Source organism: Neovison vison, chromosome 4, assembly GCF_020171115.1.
Source record: "Neovison vison isolate M4711 chromosome 4, ASM_NN_V1, whole genome shotgun sequence".
In the NCBI taxonomy this organism is placed as follows: domain Eukaryota; kingdom Metazoa; phylum Chordata; class Mammalia; order Carnivora; family Mustelidae; genus Neogale; species Neogale vison.
This window is the reverse complement of record NC_058094.1, coordinates 142,882,066-142,901,301: the sequence shown is the minus strand read 5'-3', so window position 1 is coordinate 142,901,301 and position 19,236 is coordinate 142,882,066. Positions and strand designations below refer to the sequence as shown.

At 49.4% G+C, this 19,236-nt stretch overlaps 1 protein-coding gene across 5 annotated transcripts in view; it reads right to left on the bottom strand.

Annotated features, from left to right (window-relative positions):
• Positions 1-17,687, bottom strand: part of ATXN7L1 (ataxin 7 like 1) — a 237,772-nt gene extending 220,085 nt beyond the window's left edge. For 2 of the 5 annotated variants that reach the window (XM_044245825.1, XM_044245826.1), the window contains exons 1-2: positions 17,458-17,687; positions 16,874-16,942 (exon numbers count right to left, since the gene is read on the bottom strand). In XM_044245825.1, coding sequence (XP_044101760.1) covers positions 16,874-16,942; positions 17,458-17,638 — 250 coding nt within the window. In that variant the 5' untranslated portion in view covers positions 17,639-17,687. The remainder of the gene's footprint in view (positions 1-16,873; positions 16,943-17,457) is intronic. The other 3 variants (XM_044245827.1, XM_044245829.1, XM_044245833.1) reach the window with 2 other exon arrangements.
• Between the last annotated feature and the right edge of the window lie 1,549 nt (positions 17,688-19,236).

The window sequence follows — 19,236 nt, the reverse complement described above, 5'->3', positions numbered from 1 at the left end:
TGTTGTATATATGTGGTGGAAATCCCATATTGCAGCGTTTGGATGTGTATCCCTTGCCAACTTTGAGTTCAGTGATAGCATGCTAGCTTATAGTATGGTGATGGGAATTTACACCATGGAAATTACCAAATGCTACAAATAAGGCATTATTATTATTGTTGTTGTTGTTATTATTTTGGTGATTAAATTTGAGAAAGTGACGGAGAAAATTATTCAAAAGTATATAGCTTTATGTCTATAGCTGTATTGTGAATAGCACCAAAAAATGAGGACATGTTCTCTCAGTACTTGAAAACTATTCTCCAATTCAGAAAGGAAGTCACTCTTGTCACCAAAGATCCAGTGAAGTTACAACACACGTCTTTGTTCTTTCACTTTCATCTTACCCACTGATTTACATGAAAATATCAACCAACATACTTAGGTTGGAGCTATACTTGTTTGTCAAGTCCGATTTCAGGTTGGCTAGATCCCAGAGTTTGGCAAAAATCAACAAAAGCATTCTGTTAGAATCAATGGACTATATGAAATTTACAAAAGAGAGTATCAACTATTTTATTATTTGTAAACTGTATGCGAAGCAGCCTCTCATGGGTAAAATATATCCTACACATAGGTATCCATGCCCATTTATTCAGTGGGCAAGTTGTAAAACATTTAATAGCAGGACAGGGATTGTGATGGGGAAGAACGACAGATGAACCAGGCAGCAAGAAGTAAGGGGAGTGTGTGTGCGTGCGCGCGCGCGTGTGTGTGTGTGTGTGTGTGTGTGAGAGAGAGAGAGAGAGAGAGAGAGAGAGAGAACAACCCTCCCCCAGTACTGAATGGAAAAAGCAAAACACACAAACCTGACCAAACCAAAAAGGAGCATGCTTCCTGAAAATTCTACATCCTAAGAAGCTGAACTGTGCTGGATATGGAGGAAGTATACACATGGAGTAGATGATGAGCTATCTCTCCTCAGTGCCGAGGACAGGCTCAGGCCTCTCTGTGACTCCTTTTCCTAAAAGTGACTTTCTGGGGAGCTCACAGCCCTCACCAGGGCTCTCCTTGTGTCAGTCTGTCCCCACACAGTGCCCAATGTCCAAATCCTATCCTTGATGAAGCATCCATTTATTCATTCATTCATTCATCCTTCAAACATTAACTTGCCTCCTATGACATGCCTTCACCAGGGTCTAGATAGAACCACAAACCAAAGAGCCCCTGCAGGTCAAAGGCTGTGCAGACAGCAGACTGGAGTTTTCCTTCCTGGAGTCCCTGGGCACTCAGGCCACTTTTCACCCTCTAGGTGGTCAGTGATTTCAGCCCCCTGTGTGGAAGTTTCCTGAGTTCCTGGGAGGGAGGGCCCAGGGCCTTTCCACCATTACGTCCTGTGCAGAGCCCAGCCCAGTGCCTGGGCATTTGGTCACTTCCTAGTGAATCAGTGGTCTGCAACATACTACTCTAACTTCACAGCTCATCCCTCATCCTGGTGTACAATTTAACTGGAGCAGGTTGCCAGACCCAGGTTAAACGCTGGGCTCCAGCTAAAAGGTGGCAGAAAGATTATTTGAGGTGTAATTATCTCTTTCCTTCTCCAAATTAAAGAAGAGAAGGTCCAAATTAAAGGAGAAGAGGGTCACTTGAGTGTGTGGGGTAATGTTGCTCAAAGTTTGTAAACTCATGCTCTATCAACCAAGATGGGGTCACACTTGACTTCTGAGGTTTGCACTATAAAACTCACCCTCTCCAGATTTCCTATTGATAATGGGTTTTCTCACTACACATACATTCTATTGAAATGCTGGTGTGCCCAGTCTTTGGCCTTGTTCCTCTTTGCCTTAAATCACGGGGGTTCAACTCCTTACTCTGGAAACTGGTAATTAGAGGGAAAGACTGTATTTTGCCTTTTTAGGGGTAATTGAAAATTTCACCCCTGCCGATGAGAAACAGGTCTCCTTTATAGGTGAATGTCAGCCAATCAATGTAGATAAAATGACAGAATTTGAAAATGATCGTTCTACAACCCTCCTAAGAAATAAGTGATACAAGCAAGGATTATCGACGGATACCAAGTCAATTCCATGAAATTTCTTATCGGGGAACTGGGCGTTCACTTGGTGCCAAAGCAGCACCCACAGAACCACATGCCAATTGCAGAAGGAAAACAGCTTTGCCAGGGAGAGAGGTGGGCACCCCCTTACCGTGTGACCAATGCCTAATAATGGGGTGCCCTGACATGGCGAGATGCTTAATGAGGCACTCAGAATCACTCAGAATTCTTGCCAAAATGCAGAGCCTAACTTGGAGACTTTAGCTCTAAAACTTCAACTATGAGGGAAAAACAAGGCCTAGAAAAACAAGATACATGACACCATGAGCAGAATGTGAAGCATTTTAAATGGCAATGTTTTATAGATGATACACAAAAATATATACATAAACATCCATACAGATATACACACACATATGGGGGCACTATTCTAGATTAAAACTGATTAAAGAGACATAACAGCCGAATGTAACGCAAGAACCTTGATAGAATCTGGCTATATACATTAAAAAAAAAAAAGCAGCTGAGAAGAGAGTAGCTATAAAGGTTTTTGGGAGGATAACAGGGGAAGGACGAACATGAACTGGATATTAGATGCTACCGGGGATTAACATTAGTTTTCTAAATGCGATGCTGGTGTTACGATGATATAGGAGAATGCCTTTGTTTTTAGGGGATGCAGGATACAGTATTTACAGGTGAAGTGCCATGCTGTCTGCGACACACTTCCAAATGTTCAGCAAAAGCACACATACATATTTATAATAAAATGAGGCTCTGAGAACTTAAGTGAGTAGTGGCCCAAGGTTATGCAACCAAGATGTGTCAAAATGATAAATATTTCGAGGTGAAGTGTCATGCTGTCTACAACTTATTTCCAAATGCTACCAAAATTTCTATCTTTATAGGAAAGCCCAGAAGAAATGTGCACTAATTTTTCACTCTAAGTGGAGCTTAGATGAAGGACTACTGTATTATCGTTTCGGCTTTTTTGTACATGTGAAAATTTCATGATCAGCTTAAGCTGGAGGGGTACAGAAAGGAGGATGCCGGGTGGGGGTTACATCAGATCTGAACTGGGAACCTTTAGGCTGTGCAGGGGCCCAAATTACAGCACTTTCCCACTGAACTTACACTGCTGGCAGAGGGACCCACAGGGACCCCTCAGTTGAGCCGGGCCTTTTTGCATTCTTGCTCGGAATATCCACCAAGACAGAAATTTCAGGAGTCCTGCCAATGCTTAGAATCTCAACAACTTTGAAAACATCAGGCGATCAATCAAGGAAACTCCTAAGTCATCTCCAGACGGCATTTAAAAAGAAGATGTAAGTGTGGAATTGCTTAAAGGACGCAGAGTTTCAGTTTCCTAAGACGACGACCGTTCGGGAGGGGGGCTGCATAATGTGCATGTACTTAACACTCCTGAACTTGAGAAGTAAGATGACTCGATTCTTTGTTATTTGTATGTAACCGCAGTTTAAAAAATTAAAAAAAATTAAAAAAAAAAAAAGAGGAAAGGAAGAAAAGAAATTAAAATACAGGTACGTCAAGATGGGGATCTGATAAACAAATCGGATGCGTAGCTGAAACGAAGCGCTCTGCTGGTTGAAAATACCTGAGGAAATCTGAAAAACAATCTGAGGGGTTTGAAGTGGCGGAAGGGTGGGAGGTTGGGGTACCAGGTGGTGGGTATTATAGAGGGCACAGCTTGCATGGAGCACTGGGTGTGGTGAAAAAATAATGAATACTGTTTTTCTGAAAATAAATAAATTGGAAAAAAAAAAAAAAGAAAAGAAAATACCTGAAGAAGGAAAAAGGGAAGGTCCAGTCCTCCTCCTCCATCAGGTCAATAGTGGAATGGTCTGGTAGACAGGAAAGGCCTTGAAGCGGGAAGACTCTAATGCCGAAGGACGTGGCGGGTACAGCCCGCAGGGGTTGGGGCTGTGCAGCCTGAGAGGCCGGGGGAGGCTTCCTCAGAGAGAGGATGTGGCCTGGGGCCCTGCAGAATGAGAATCATTCACTCACAGGGAAGGTTCTCGAAGCGGAGGACCCCACCGAGGCAGAGACTGGGACCAGGAAGGAGCAGGGCTTGTCTAAGGCGGTGAGGGGCAAACCACCGATGGCCCTTGGAGGGGTGAGGCAGGCGGGACCTGGAGTACAGCGTCAGCTTTGGTCGCTGGGGAAGTGATGAGAGGTTTTCGTTTGAGGAACAATCTGATACAATGCGACTTTTCAGATTAATTTTGAAGTGGTATGCAGGAAGATGGCATCAGGGAGACCAAGTAAGCAGCTATTATAAAAAATCTAGGTAGGCTACGAGGCAGACTAGCCTGGGGGTGGGGGTGGGGAGAGTGCGGAAAGAAATGGGGAGGCTCAGAGAATCCCTCTAGAGAGGAGAGAGGGAGGGTGGGGAGATGGGGGGGGGCTTTCTAAAGACAGTAGAAAAGGGAAGATACAGAGAAGGCTCAGCACCTGCCTAGTGGCATCACGGGGTGCGGTCCAGACCCCTGTGGGGGTCTGTCCAATGCAGCGCACGGGAGGCATGAGCTGCGCACTCCGCGGGGAAGAGGCCAGGACTGGAGGCGCACGCACCAGCGTCCCCACACAGAGGGAACGTCTGCGGTGCGAGCTGGGAGCCGGGTTCACCTGACACAGAACAAACTCTGGAGGGAGGAATGGACAGGACACAAGGAGCTGGCAGAAGAGGCATAAAAGTGGGTGTCATCGAGACTTTGGAAAAGAAAGTATAATTTCTAAAACGCTCCATAAAGGTCCACTATTTAATGAAATCTCCAACCATTCCACTGAAGGCTGCATTATTATCTACTGCGCTTGCATGAAACCGAACGTATCTCTATTTTCCACGGTCTTCTGCAGTTCGGTGTTTGGCCCGAGCCTCTGAAGGTGGCAGGACTCATGTGAGTTCCGTGTTCTCTTCCAGCCTTGCCCTGCTTCTCAGAGGACGGTAAGGAAGGCCACCACGGTCAAGGTCAAGGATACAATGCAAGAAACAGAAGAAGCCTGGAGTTTGGGGACAGGGCTCCCAGGGCTGTCTGTCACGGGTGGGTGGGCCAAATGGAGTCAACCTTACCCACATGAGACTGGTTTCCCTTCCCTGTGTTTGTCTTTCTTCCAAGCCAGCCTGGGGCAGATTCTGTTGCGTGTGGAAGGTGCTCCAACCCACATGCTCCCGGCCCCTGCCAGAGGGGTCAGGTCACCTGCCGGCAGACCAAGGGGTCTGGGGTCTGTCAAAGGCCACCTGAAACCTCACACTGAGGAGGTGACCAAGCAGAAGTGGGAACAATACTGAAGAGAAAACACATGTCAAGAGCTCTTATCTGTGAAACCACTGAGGGTGAGTGAGAGAGACAGAGACCAAGAGAAGCAGAGAGAGAAACACCAGCTCCTTTGGGACCCGTCAGGTCATCACGCACAAAAGCCCAAGTGCCCAGGTTAACAGAGAGTAGATGAACCCAAGACCCAGAATCAGACGTCACCCCATGGCCCTGGCCCTGGCCTCCTGTGGGAGAGGCATTCTGTGCCTTTCTCGGCTGCTCCAGTCCCCTTGGAGCCGGTGACAAGGAGGGTGTCAGTGTGGCTGTGGAAGCAAAGGTCTTTCACACCCACTTAGCGGGCGCGTCACCCATCAACAGGACACCTCTAAGGTGGCGGGTATTGAAAAGCTATCTTCTTTCCATCATCGGAAGGAGTGCACCCTTCATGAAAACGCTAACAACAGAGAACCTGAAAAGCGGCCTAGGAGATGTTCAAAAGGGGGGAAAAAAGAGAGAAATCATCACTGGAGATAGATGCCCCTGGAGTTGCTTGGCAACCATCTTTGCTAACACCTTCTCCCAAAAAGGAACAGTTTGAGTCAGCTCCTGAGATTTCCCTGAGGCCAGGACTCCGACCACAGAGGCCCCAGAATGGGGGTGGGGGGCGGGCTCGGAGATGGGAAAGCAGGTCAATGGGGACGGAAGCGGGGGTGGGGCCCTCTCTTCCCCCACATGAGGGGGGAAGGAAGCTGCAACCATTTTGCTTAAGGACACGCCTTCTGTCACAGGGCTGGTCCTGGGGTGAGGCTAGGGAGGCGCCCAGAGTGCAATAGTTAAGGACGTACCTCCTCAAATATGGGTTCTGGGGGTCCTGCCTACCTCACCTTTGTCCTAAATCTGCTCTGGGGCAATACTGGGACCCAGAGCTTAAGGATACAGCCTCTGGAGTCAGACTGCCTCTGGGTTCAAATCCCAGCTCTACTACTTCCCAACTGTATCACCTTGGGTAAATCACTTAACCTCTCTGAGCCCCAGTTTCCAATCTTTAAAAGGGGGCTGATAATAGGAATTGCCTCATAGGTGGTCATAAGGGTTAAGTGAAACAATACACACACTTAGCTCTGCATCTGGCTCCTGGTCCATACCCAATAAATGCAGCTAGGGCTGTTATTTTTAAAGATATGTACGCAGTGACCTAGAACCCCTTAAACCAGCCCTGTGGAGTCATAATCTCTGGGAGTGGTCCTGTGTTTTTGTTCTTCAAAATCCCTTTGCAGATTCTCAAGGTGGGCAGAGCCGAGAGTCATTTCTCAGAGACCATAAAGAGTGATTCAGAGGGGCGCCTGGGTGGCTCAGTCTGTTAAGCGACTGCCTTTGGCTTGGGTCATGATCCCAGGGTCCTGGAATCGAGCCCCACATCGGACTCCCTGCTCAGCGGCGAGTCTGCTTCTCCCTCTGCCTACTGCTCTGCCTACTTGTACTCTTTATCTGTCAAATAATTAAAAAAAAAAAAAAGAGTGATTCAGAAAGTTAGGTGAATAGCAAAGCCCCCCCCCCCAAGAGCCTGTTTAAAATCCACCTTCCTGTGCTCCACTCCCGGTGCTCCTGATTCAGTACACCACAGGCTGGGTTGCTCAGGACCTAGAGATTTCAATGCACGGTCCCCAGAACGACCACACTCCAAAAATCAAACTGGTAATCACTCGTGAAAACTAATAGCATGGGGACACCAGTCCGACTCCTTGTGACTTGATTCCTGGCATCCTCAAAGAACCCCAGTGGATGCCGCCTGGACCGTGCAAGTGGCAGTTCCACCAAGGCCAAGGAGAGGACCCACATACCTGGTAAAAGCAACGATCGTGATGAGAGCTTACATTATTAAGCACCTGCTGTATGCCATAGAGTATCTCATTTGTTTTCACAACAACCCCAAGAACTTATCCCCATTCTGAAAAGGAGAAAATTGAAGCTCAGAGAAGTGTCCCACTCCACAGCTAGGAAGGAGCACAGATGAGATTTAAAGAACCCTCCCTAAAACTTCTGGGTCTGCAGTGCCAATGCACTCCTATGCTAAAATACACAGGACATAAAATCTACCACTTGAACCATTTTTAAGCATACAGTTCAGCGGCATGAAGTATGTTCAAATGGGTCTGTAGCTGTCTCCACCATCCTTCTCCAGAACTTAGTCATCTCTCCCAACTGGAACTCTGTGCCCATGAAACAGTAAGTCTCCCTTTCCCCACCCTCCCCCTGCCCCTGGCAGCCAGCACTCTACTACGTCTCTGTGAATTTAACTGCTTTCGGAACCTCTGTAAGTGCAACATACAGTCTCGGCCCCTCTGTGCCCAATATACTCTTTTTTTTTTTTTTAAGATTTTATTTATTTTATTTGACAGATAGAGATCACAAGCAGGCAGAGAGGCAGGCAGAGAGAGAGGAGGAAGCAGGCTTCCTGCCGAGCAGAGAGCCCGATGCGGGGCTCGATCCCAGGACCCTGAGACCATGACCTGAGCCGAAGGCAGAGGCTTTAACCCACTGAGCCACCCAGGCGCCCCCCCCCTTTTTTTTTTAAAGATTTTATTTATTTGAGAGAGAGAGAGAGAGAGCATGTGCGCACATATGCAGGGGGAAGGACAGAGGGAGAGGGAGAAGCAGGCTTCCTGCTGAGCAGGGAGACCAATCGGTGGCTGGATCCCAGGACCCTCGGCTCATGACCTGAGTTGAAGGTAGACGCTTAACAACTGAGCCCCCCAGGCACCCCGTATCCAATACACTCTTAGAAAGAGCCAGATTCTACTTTAGTCTGATAGGACCAAGTTGAGAACGTGTCTCAACCATCTTTATACCCTGGTTTGTGGCATGGGTTTGGGTGCCCTGTGTCCCCACGCCAGGTGTGCAGGTGCAGTCCCCCACTCCGGCCAGAGAACCCCATCTAGCTCCAGGAGTAGATACACCGACCACTCCTTCCGTCACGCAGTCACTTTCATCTTCCCCACTCTGGTGACCTAGTACCACTTTGTCCTGCTGTCGGGAGTACTTACTGGGCTTCCTTTTTTCTTTAAGTACCTGATCCTTTAAACTTGGCAAGTGGGATTGTGTTATGAACTACAGGTACGAGGATAAAACATCTGCCTAAAAACAAAAGCGTTCCTCACAGTGGGACTCCCGCTTTGCTTAGAGGCAACTGGACAAGCCAAGTGTAGCCCCTGAATGCTAAGGCTCCTTGGGCTCAGCCCACTTGCAGGAAGGGATTTCCTAGCCTCCCCTCATTAGTTCAAGTGCCTCAGGGTCTCAAGCCAGGTCCATTTGGCTGAAGTGGCCAGTCTGAGCTCTGCCACAGGAGAGAGTGGGAGGATGCCAGCCAAACAGCATTGGCTGGAGCATGTCATCGACAACATTGCACCAGGAGTTTCAGGAGAGAGATGTAGAAGTCAGTCTTTGACATTCGGTTTCCACAATACGGAAAAAGGCCAACCCGCTGGCTAACCGTCTTCCTCTCCATTACAGCTATATTGGATTATTACATTCACAATTGGACTCCCAGGAATCAAGCCCCACAGACTCCCACTGTAAGGTGAGACCAGAGAGGGCACTCCCAAGAGCTGGATGTTTCCTGGACCCAGGGCTCTCTTCTCCTGAAAGGAGCCTGGGCACAAGGTGCCCTCTCCATGTGGTGCTGTGCCAGCCTGGGGAAGGCCACTGTGGGCAGTGAGCAGTGCTCCTCCTACCCTCCCCTGCTGTCTGTCTTGCTCTCTGTGGCGCAGGGGGCGCCTCAGCCCCTGCCCCCCGCCATGTTCTTGGATTCTCCCTGTGGTGTCTCATTCACAAATAGTTGTTAGCTGTTCTTGTGAGGAGGAATGAGGTCAGGAATGACCTAAGTCACCATTGTGGGGACATCACTCCTATTGTGGTCACTAAATGATCCTAGCAGGTGTAAGGACAGGGCTAGCTCAGCCCATGGGGTCCGTGGGTAAAAGGGGATTTGACTAGGGCAGGGTCTTACTGTGTCTGCTACCACCTTAGTTCTACTTCTGAAGGATGTCATGAATGAAATGAAGTGTTACAAAGGACAGGTTAGTCCAAAGGACAGAAACACACATACACAGAAGAGTGAGCAGGAACGGAATTGGCCTCACTCTTCTAAATCACTCTGGAAGCAGAGCCGGCCAACCCCTGATAACCACAGGCTGCAGTAAACATGGCCTTCCAGTTCTAAGTAATGCCACAGACCACTTGACACCCAGGTCAGAAGCCCTCAGGAATGAGACCTCCTCTGCCCACCCTATCTCCTCATCTTGAACATGGGAATCCTGAAGCTAGCTGCTTTGCTCTCTGTCATGTGCATCCCCATTTCAGACAAATCCCGTGGGTAATCAAACTGCACAGAAAGCCAGTTGTATTTCCAGCCTGACTTTAAACATACTCCGAGATCCTTAATGCTTCACCATTATCGGAATCGGCGCCTTGGGGTCTCCTCTACCCACAGCGAGGAAGGGCTGGGCCACCCAGAATTAGAACCTGAATCTCACCACTGTCACCATTTTAGAATGCAATGGAAGGTTTGGAGAAGCCATCCTGGAAACCTTAGGAGGAGAGCTCCTGGAGGGAGCGGGTCCGCTCTCTTTAGCTCCTCCTAAATGCAACCCAGAGCCCAGGGATGTCACGGCTGCATAGACACCTGCTGGGTGTTCACTGGGGTTGACCCCCCCTGCCCCCCCAGCCCCAGGATATAGGCCTAAGACAGAGGCAGGCAGGAACAGAATATTTCTGTGAAAATCTTAAGTCTTCTTTTCTAGCATCCTTCTATAGCAGTGATTCTCTATCTGTGTGATTTTTACCCCGCCCCAGTGGAACTTTGGCAATGTCTGGAGATATCTTGAGGACGGGAGCCACTGGCCTCTAATGGTAGAGGCCAGGCATGCCACTAAGCAGCCTGCAATGCCCAGGATGGTCCCCCACCACAAAGAAGGAGTGCCACTGTTGGGAAACTTTGTTAGAACTCTCTGCTCTGCTGTCATCCCTCTAGGGACAGACTTCTTTGTTTCTAGAACATTCTATATTCTCTCACGTGTTGGGCCTTTGCACATGTTGCTTCCTTTAACTCTGTCCTGGCCAGCCCTGCACATGGAGAGTTCCATTTGTCCTCCAGATTTTGGCACACATAAAATGTCCCCAGAGGGAGGCCTTCACTGAGCCCCTAATCTAAGTGAGGTCCCGCCAACATGCTGCTCAACGGCACCGCACCCCAATGTTCCCTTTCAGAGCGCACACCGCAGTGACCACAAATTTGTGGCAGTGCCATGAGGCAGAGACTGTGCTATTTCATGGCTGTCTCCCCAGGCCCAGCCCAGGGCTGGCGCCCTGCGAGAGCTCGCTCAGTCTCCAATGCACGGCCGAGGCCAAGAATGCAGGTGGGGGTGTTAAAAACTCAGCAAGACACTCAGAGGCTTTAGTGATCATCCTGCTGCACAGGCACCAAAAGGCGAAAGTGGCAGCTCCTTGTGGAAGGGCACGGACCACTCTGCAAGATGAGTGGTTGCGGCGGGACACCAAGCAGCACCTCCAGGGGGTGCCGTCATCCACACTGGGGGATCAGCGGGGGGGGGGCGGCAGTGCAAGAAGGAAAAACAGTGTAAGAATCTACTGGAAGCCAAGGGGAATGGGGGAAGGGGTGGGGGCAGGGAGACTTCCTTTCCACAGCACACTCTTTTGGATTTCGTAACCTGTGTCCATTATTAAAGAAAATAAGAAGCATTTGAATGGCTGCATCTGTATAAAAGTGGACTTCTAGAGATTAAAAAAAAAAAAAAATGGCTCGTGTAGAATGACAGATGATGAGAGCCCAGCACAGCGAACCGTGCTTCGAAGCTAAATTCACATACAGTGTTTCAAAGTGTGCCCACCCTCGCTTCCTGTTTTGGAAGAAGCCAGAGCCACATTTTCTCCACATGAGGACCCGGGCACATGGAAACGCTTGTATGGATAAAGAGTCACTCATTTTAGAAGCTTTATGTTTTCCAAACTAGATGGCTTTGAAAACACGCATGCGTGTGCGCTTGCTCTCTCTCTCTCTCTCTCTGCTTTGCGGTCTTGGTCCTGGCATCCCCCTCCCTGCCCCATCAGTTGGAGGCAACTACAAAGCTTATTCATTCTCCAGGCCTTTCTCCTCCTTTCCAGCCTGCCTCCCTGCCACCTGGAGGCCGCTCTGTCTCTCCTGTCCTTTCATCCCAAATGCTGGGCAGGACGAGAGAGACGTCAAAGCGAGCAAATGTTGCTGCTTGTTAGCCAAAGGGGAGACTTCATGGGCAAGGAAGGTGAAATTAATGCAAAAATGAGGTCTATCTATGTAATCTGTGGACTTGGTGTCTTCCCCCCTCCTATTAGCATAGATGGGGAGTTGTCTGTGTAATGACAAAAGGAAGCGGCCTGCGGATTCCCAGGAATCCCCACCACTTGTCGTGGTCCTCCCTGGCTTGGCTTCTAAGAACGCCTCACTCTTCCCCAGTCAGCTGCCACCGTTGCCCCCAATTTGCTCCCATCCCGCCACAACGGCAAGCCTCCTAAACCTGAGCTGAACACATTCCCACGTTCCCCGCTTCCTCCTCCGTTCCAGCCCAACTCCACCAGCACCTCCGGGGACAGCAGCAAACTCTTACAGTCACGGCGAGACTTTACTGGCCCAGCACAGTTTCCAAATCAGACGCATTCCACAAGTTTACCTCCATCAAATCAGAACATCTGGGAACATTAAAACACAGACAAATGCCCAGAGAAACCAGCATCAACTTCCAAAAGACCCAAACAAGGATCTCTGGAGGGCTTCCTTGTCTCAGTGACAAGATAAAACAACTTATCGATCGATTTTTTGAATTATTCTTTACATCTCCCCAGTCCCCAGAGAGATGTCTGTAAACCCTCCTTAGCCATAGGCCCGAAACTGTCTAAGTATATTTTCTAACTCCTGATAAAAGCTATAAAAGATTACATATTAACTGCACTCCACGAAACACATGGATGTCATAGAAATCATTTTTTTTTTTAAAAATCGCTAGCTTTATAAAATTATGATAACACGGTTTACTCTAAAAATGAAATTTCTGATACAGGATCTCTCTTTCCATTTGTCACCCGGTAGTTGAAACTCCTAGTTAAGTATAATAAAGTGTTCTAGAACTGGTTTCATTAATAAATGATAATCATAATAACAGTTAAAAAAAGAATAGAGGCAAACATTATGTGCTTTCTGTTTGCTGGTTCCTGTTCTATTATCTCAGTCAGTGCTCACAACCCTGTTAGCACCTCCATTTTATACAGATCTAGGCACTCATGAGCCATTCATACACTGTTCCCGATTTACAAATTGACATCCTTAAAAAAAGTTCAGGGGTGCCTCGGTGGCTAAGCTGGCTAAGCCTCTGTCTTCAGCCCGGGTCATGATCTCAGGATCCCGGGATCAAGCCCCCCATCGGGCTCTCTGCTCAGCAGGGAGCCTGCTTCCTCTTCTCTCTCTGCCTGCCTCTCTGCCTACTTGTGATCTCTCTCTCTGCCAAATAAATAAATAAATTCTTAAAAAAAAAAAAAAAGTTCAGGTGAGCCAATGAGAAACAAAGACCATCCTTCTAAATCACAGAGCCTTTTCCCAATTAGCTGGGGAAAAAAAAGTCTTCAGATAAATCTATGAAGCTAGAGGGAGAAAATTATTTTAAAAGGTTAGCTAGATGAATGGCCTTCCTTGGAATTTTCTATCATGAATGAATTTCACATCTTTAGATTAGACTAACAAGGTGTCTGGGACCCTTCTCCCCCTGCAGGAATGTCAGTGCCTCAATGGTCCAGGCTGACTGAGGTCCGCTTACTCTCTACTTCGGGAGGACACAGGAGCCTGGGTTTTGAAACTCAGACCCTCAGTGTTCTCAGATGCCTAAAGGCCACACACTCTTCACAAACTATTTGCTTGTGTAGGAGATACAGTAATGTTTGCCACCAAAAGATTATAAAATGAGAAAATAGACCCAGTGTGTAGTAGTTAGCTGAGATATTTTTAAGGCGAGGGCTGTTGTTTCTTTAAAAACAGCCTGGAGTGGTATGACTGGATCTCAAACAGAGGTACATTCTGTAGAGAGAGTCAGGGTCAGCCGTCTCAAAGGGACCCTGGGGGACGTGTCATCCTACTCCCTTACTTTACAAGTGAGAGGAGAGGCCTGGAGAAGGGAGCCGATGTTCCCAAGGTCATACAGGGGTACTTCAGGAAGCTGCCCCAGAGCCCTCTCTCCTGCTCTGTGGGCACTCCGGGCCGCCCTCGGCGTAACCCCCGGTCACCACAACCAAGCACGCAGTTCGCAACACCTTCTGAACCCAGGTGATAAGCTAGCAAGGTTTGAGGGTGTTTTGCCAAATTCCTCTTGTCTGTGATTTTTGCAAACTTTGGATGAAATAACAACATGAATGTGAAGAATTCACTACAGCAATTCCGAAGCATCCGGTTAATGTTTCCTACTGATACAGGTGGAGAACCGAAGCCACAAAAGCTAAAGGAAGAAGGAAGAACATTCAAATAACCAGGCTATCATAAACGCCGGCAAGTCCTTCCTGGGTCTTTGACGCTGTGGCCAAATACAGGCAGAAGGCAAAATGTTTCTTCTTTCACATTTCCAGCCTAACTTTCCTCCCTAAGCTTCATCTATAAAATATCCCGGATCACAACAACAGTCACAGCAGCGTTATTCACTATAGCCGAAAGGCAGAAACAAGCCAAATGCCCATCACCAGATGACTGCCCAAATAAACCGGGGTCTATAAACGCCATGGAATATTATTTAGCCATAAAAAGGAAAAAAAATTCTGACACCTACTACAGTGTGGATAAATGATGAAAATGTCATGCTAACTGAAATAAGCCAGACACAAAGAGACAAATACTGCATTTCAGAGAGAGAGAGAAAGAGAAGGGGGAGAAGAGAAAAAGAGGAGTGGGAGAGGGAGAGAGAGAGAATTTAAAATAGGCATGTTCCTAGAGGCAGAAGGTAGCACAGAGGTTTCCTGGGCTGAGAGGAGGAGCAATGGGGAGTTATTGTACAAAGGCTGCAGGGTTCCCGGCTGGGATGATGAAAAAGTTCAGGAAACGTACAGAGATGATGGCTGTACAACATTGTAAATGCACCTAGCACCACTAAATTATACTATTTAAAATGGTTAAAATGGTAAATTTCACATTACAGTTCTCTCACCACAATTTAAAGTATATTCAACTATGGATCACAGCCCTTGATTTCACACTTGGCGTTCCTCACCCATTCGCTGCCATCAAAGCCCAAACTTCTTCTCAAGACCTGCTTCCTCCCACAGCCAATCTGTGCGCTTACCACACATGGGTAACAACGATCATACCTAGGTCACTTTGCGTCCTGGAGACCCATCCACAAACCCATATCCATCTGGAGGTCACCCATGTGGAGACTCCGACAAGAAGGCCCGTGGCAAGACTAATGCAACCAGTGTTTCTGGAGATCCCGGCAACCAAACACACCAATGCAGAGTCCCAGTGTGACCCTTCGATTCCTCACCATGATGGCAGGGGTGGGGATGGGTCGTGATAGATATGGACTACTGTATCCTCCACCTCTGCAGACAACCGTATGCACACACCAGGGAGACCTTCGGGCACTGCTAAGCCAAGCTTGCTCCACCAGGCCCAGGAACAAAGAGATTTCAGCCCATGTGTGGCTATTTGGTGAACTCAGCAATCGCACGTTACACCGAACAGTGGGCATCCTTAACGCAAACTCATATAATTAGGAGCTAAATCTTTGTACCTTTACAGGACAAAGGCTGTAATAAGCAGGATGTACCACTTGTGACTTCTGAGGAAAGGAGAGCTTTTCATTTTTCCTTAAAAGAATCTGTTTCCCAAGAGGCAAAGAGAATCTGTGAACAACAGGATTTTGAGACAGATGCAGGGAGGAGGGGGCAGAATACAAACTTTGGGTGGGTATGGTCAGAATCTGCCGTCCAGGCTTGAAAGGTACCAATCAGTGACACACCATGACCTTTACTCAACTTATTTAAAGGTTTTCACAACCTCATCTTCCTCTGTGGAAACCTTTTCACGGCCGGTGATCTGACAATGGAGTCCCATGAGCTCTTAAAGATCTCAAGAGTTTGTAAAGAAAACCAATTTCGAGAGATACGTTCCATTGCCAACACACATGGACGTTTAGCACCAATAAGCTGCCACTTGTAAGATTTCCACTTGACATCGTTCCCTCGTGCATCCTGGAGACACATGGCAGGGATCACACTAAGATATTTAGAAGCAAACATCTTTAGAATAAGGTTTCGTTCCTGAAGTGATTAATTAGCAGGAACACTATGCTAGAGAACTGTCCTTGAATATCTTAACCTCCATGCTCTTTTTTCTAAGGCACAGATTCTCCTCTGGCTGGATGGTCAGGAAATCCCTGGGCCCAGAAACCCGACCGTCTCGGGTACTGAGCCACAAAACGTTTCCAAGTAGGTTTTAACTGCCTTCCAGGGTGATATCCTTGTTTAGGGGAGAGACCATTCTTGGGAGTCTGACTGGCCTTTCCTCCATTCGTTCTGGATGAGCAATGCTCCCACGGCCTAGTGATGGCTGAACTCCTTCAACACTTCCCACCAACCTTTTCTGCCCCCTCATGCCTTCCTCCCACCCCAATTTCAGCCAGCCATGTTTACAAGACACCAGTGAGTAAATCGCAATTCAAATGAACCCATCCATTTGTTCAACAGAAAGTGGCCTCTGGAGTTGCTTCCACGTGAAGCCCAGAGGCCAGAGTTACATACGGCAGGCCTGCAAACGCAACCAGGATATGATTTATTTATGATGACCATGTGTGTTTGACGCCCAGTTCCAGCAGGCTGTGGCTTCCCTCCCCTGCCTCTGTCTGGGATGACCTATCTCCTCACTGTGTCCCCTTTCTGGGCTGTATTTCCAGGCTGGGGAAACAGAGATGTGCAAACCGGCTGGGGGCTGCACACACATACACCCCGAGCCCTGCCTGCCGCACAGCCATCTGTGACCAAACGCGAAGTGGCCGAACGTAACTTGCTGCGAAGGTCTGCCATGTACAATGGTTTTCAGTGGAGAGTGGAGAAGTAGCTGCTGGAATGACCGACCATGTGGGGCTCATTAAGCTGCTGTGTATTCGCCCACAAGGAAGGCTGGGATGCTGGTGAAGAGAGCCCCGCACCTCATTTCAGAGATTTCACCCCCCCCCGCCCACCCACCATTTGGCAATGATGCTCCAAAGGTGAATGGCAGATACGCATCAGAGGGTCCAAACGGGGGACTCCAGCTTAAGTGCTGTAAACTTCTGCCTTCCACAGTCACCCCCCTTCCCACCACCCCAGTTGTATTTATACTTTGAAAGAAGTTAACATGAAGCAGTAGTCACCTGGGCGTGCTCGATTTTTGACAAGCCTTAGTCACTCTGTACCCAGCAGAACAATTCACATTATAGTCGAAATCCTGTGAAGATTCTACCACACATGCTAACACTAAAATGCCAGTAGCTCCACTTACCTTCTTTATTAAGCCTCATAACCTCCCTGTTTTTTCCACCCTCTTTTCCAGCCTCTTCTAAATCTACATCTGCAGATGAAAAAGAAAAGGAGAAAAGAAAATGAGGGGGAAAAAAAGATCAAAAAGGGGGGAAAAGCCAAAGTCAAGGGGGGGGAGGGAGAGTGTTTATTTGCAAACAGATCGATCTAAATACTGAACATGAAAATCTTTCAAAAATTGACAATGCAACATTTTCTCCCAAGTCCGGATTGCCATCTACCTGGCCCAGATAGGTACCAAAAAAACTATGCAAGCAGCAACAGAGTAGCCTTTTAAACAGATACACCGTGGGGCTGTGAAAGCCCACCCCGCGGGCTGCCACGGGGAGCCGGGCACAGACAGACAGACAGCCAACCCTGGCAGCAGGGCCTCTCTCTGTGCATTGATGATCTGTCTCTGTGTGTATTTATTTAGAGAGAGAGGGAGAAGCATGGAGGACACCGGGGGCCACTCTCTCTCTCACACACACACTTTTTCCCAGTGGCTCTAGGTGAATGGAAAGGTTACAGGATAATAAAAGGAGGAGGAGGCGGTGGGGTTCTTACTGTCGGAGCAGTGTAATTTGGCGGCGTCGATCCAGGAGGACCAGGGTTTGCCCAGAAACGCCTCCGGACTGGGCACTTTGCGATCCAGTGTCGCCATTGCTCTTCCTTCTTGTTGCTTTTTCCCTGTTCCTTCGGCAGCAGCAGCCGAGAGACACGGGATTCGAGAACGCTCCGACGTCATCTTCGGAACGTTCCGACATTGAGTGCTCTGAAAGGGGGAGGGAGGGAGGGACGGGAGGAGGGCGCGGGGAGGCGGCGGAGGAGGGGAGAGGGAGAGAGAGGAGGAGGAGCCGGGGCCGGCGCTCGGCGCCCGGGGCCGGCTGGGCTCGCTGGGCGGTGCACGGCCGCCAGAGGCAGCAGAGAGGCGCCCGCAGCTCGCCGCGCGCCCGCCCGCCCGCCTGAACGCCGGGGGAGGGGCCGCGCGCCGGGGGAGGGGCCGCGCGCTCCACCAGCGCCGCGTGCCGGGGCCGGGAGGCTGCGGCGAGCGCGCGCGTGGAGGTGCTGCTGCACCGCCGCCTCCGCCGCTTCGTGCGCCCGGCGGCCGGAGCCCGCGTCCAAAGAGCCGGGGCCTGCGGGGCTTGCGGGGCAGGGGCGGCGGGTGGGCTGGTCGGGGAGAGGCACGACCCGGGGCCAGAGGCGGGGAGGTCTTCCCCGCAGAGTGGCCGCCAGACGACGGAAAGTTTTTTGCACGCAGCCCTTCCAGCGTGTCCTTCCCTCTCCGGCTCCCGGTCGTCCACGGTGAGGCGCCCCCCACGGAGACCCACCCCCACCGCCGCGGCCCAGTGAGGGGAAGCGGGGCAGGGTTTTCCCCTCTCCTAGCATCCCAAGCCCGGGAGGGACCCCGGTGATGACCTCTCCTCCTAGCCACCACTCCCTTGTCCCTTTCTCTCTCCTGTCACGGCGGACCTTGGGACCGTGGAGGATTCCGCGGATGCCTTTGGGAGCTGAGACCCGTGGGTAGATGGAAGTGGTTCTAAAACGCAGGTGAGTTTGGGGCAAGGCCAGTTGCCTACCCAGCTCAGTCAGGCTGCGGGACATTGCAAAGCTCAAAACTCAGGGCCGCGGTGCCCCCAGATGCTCTGCGCGATGCGTGTCTCGGGCTCTCCGCGAACCTCTGCGCAGACCTTGCTGCAGGATCACGGTAGCGGGAGAGCCTGCTCGCCGCACGGAACACGCTGCTTACTGGCCCAAGCCCATGGAGCAGTTTCCAGCGCTCCCTACCGTGATTCGACGGTGGCCGGGATTAGCGTTTGCAACCTAGGCCAGGAATCGGACTCCTGGGAGCATACACTCCAGGCGTAACTGCTCTAGCCAGTTGGAAAGGAAGCGTTAGATTTCCTCTGAATTTTGGGTGTTTGACGCTTTAATTGAGATTTCTCCTCCTCTCCCTAGGGGTAAGCAGCAAAGGCCTTAAAAGGTCTTCTGGTATTGCTTTCTCTCTCTTTGAATCCTTTCCTTTACTAGGAATTACCTAGAATAGATGGAACTCCCCTACTATCGATTTCATTTTCCCCTGTACTCTTTTAGTTCTTACCACTTTTGTTTCTGCCCTGTGGCTGAAACACACTGATTTGAGGTTTTTCCGTACTGAGTTCTGTCCTGCCTATGCCATCTATCTAATGTCCCTGCACTCGGCATGCTGTACCTCAAACCAGGTCTAGGATGAGCAATGAAGGTGGACCTATGGATTGGTTGTGGTATTTGTGGGAATGGGCTTGTGTTTCATCAGACCCAGACAAGTTTGATTTGCCTCTGCTGTCTTTGGAAGGGTTTCTACAA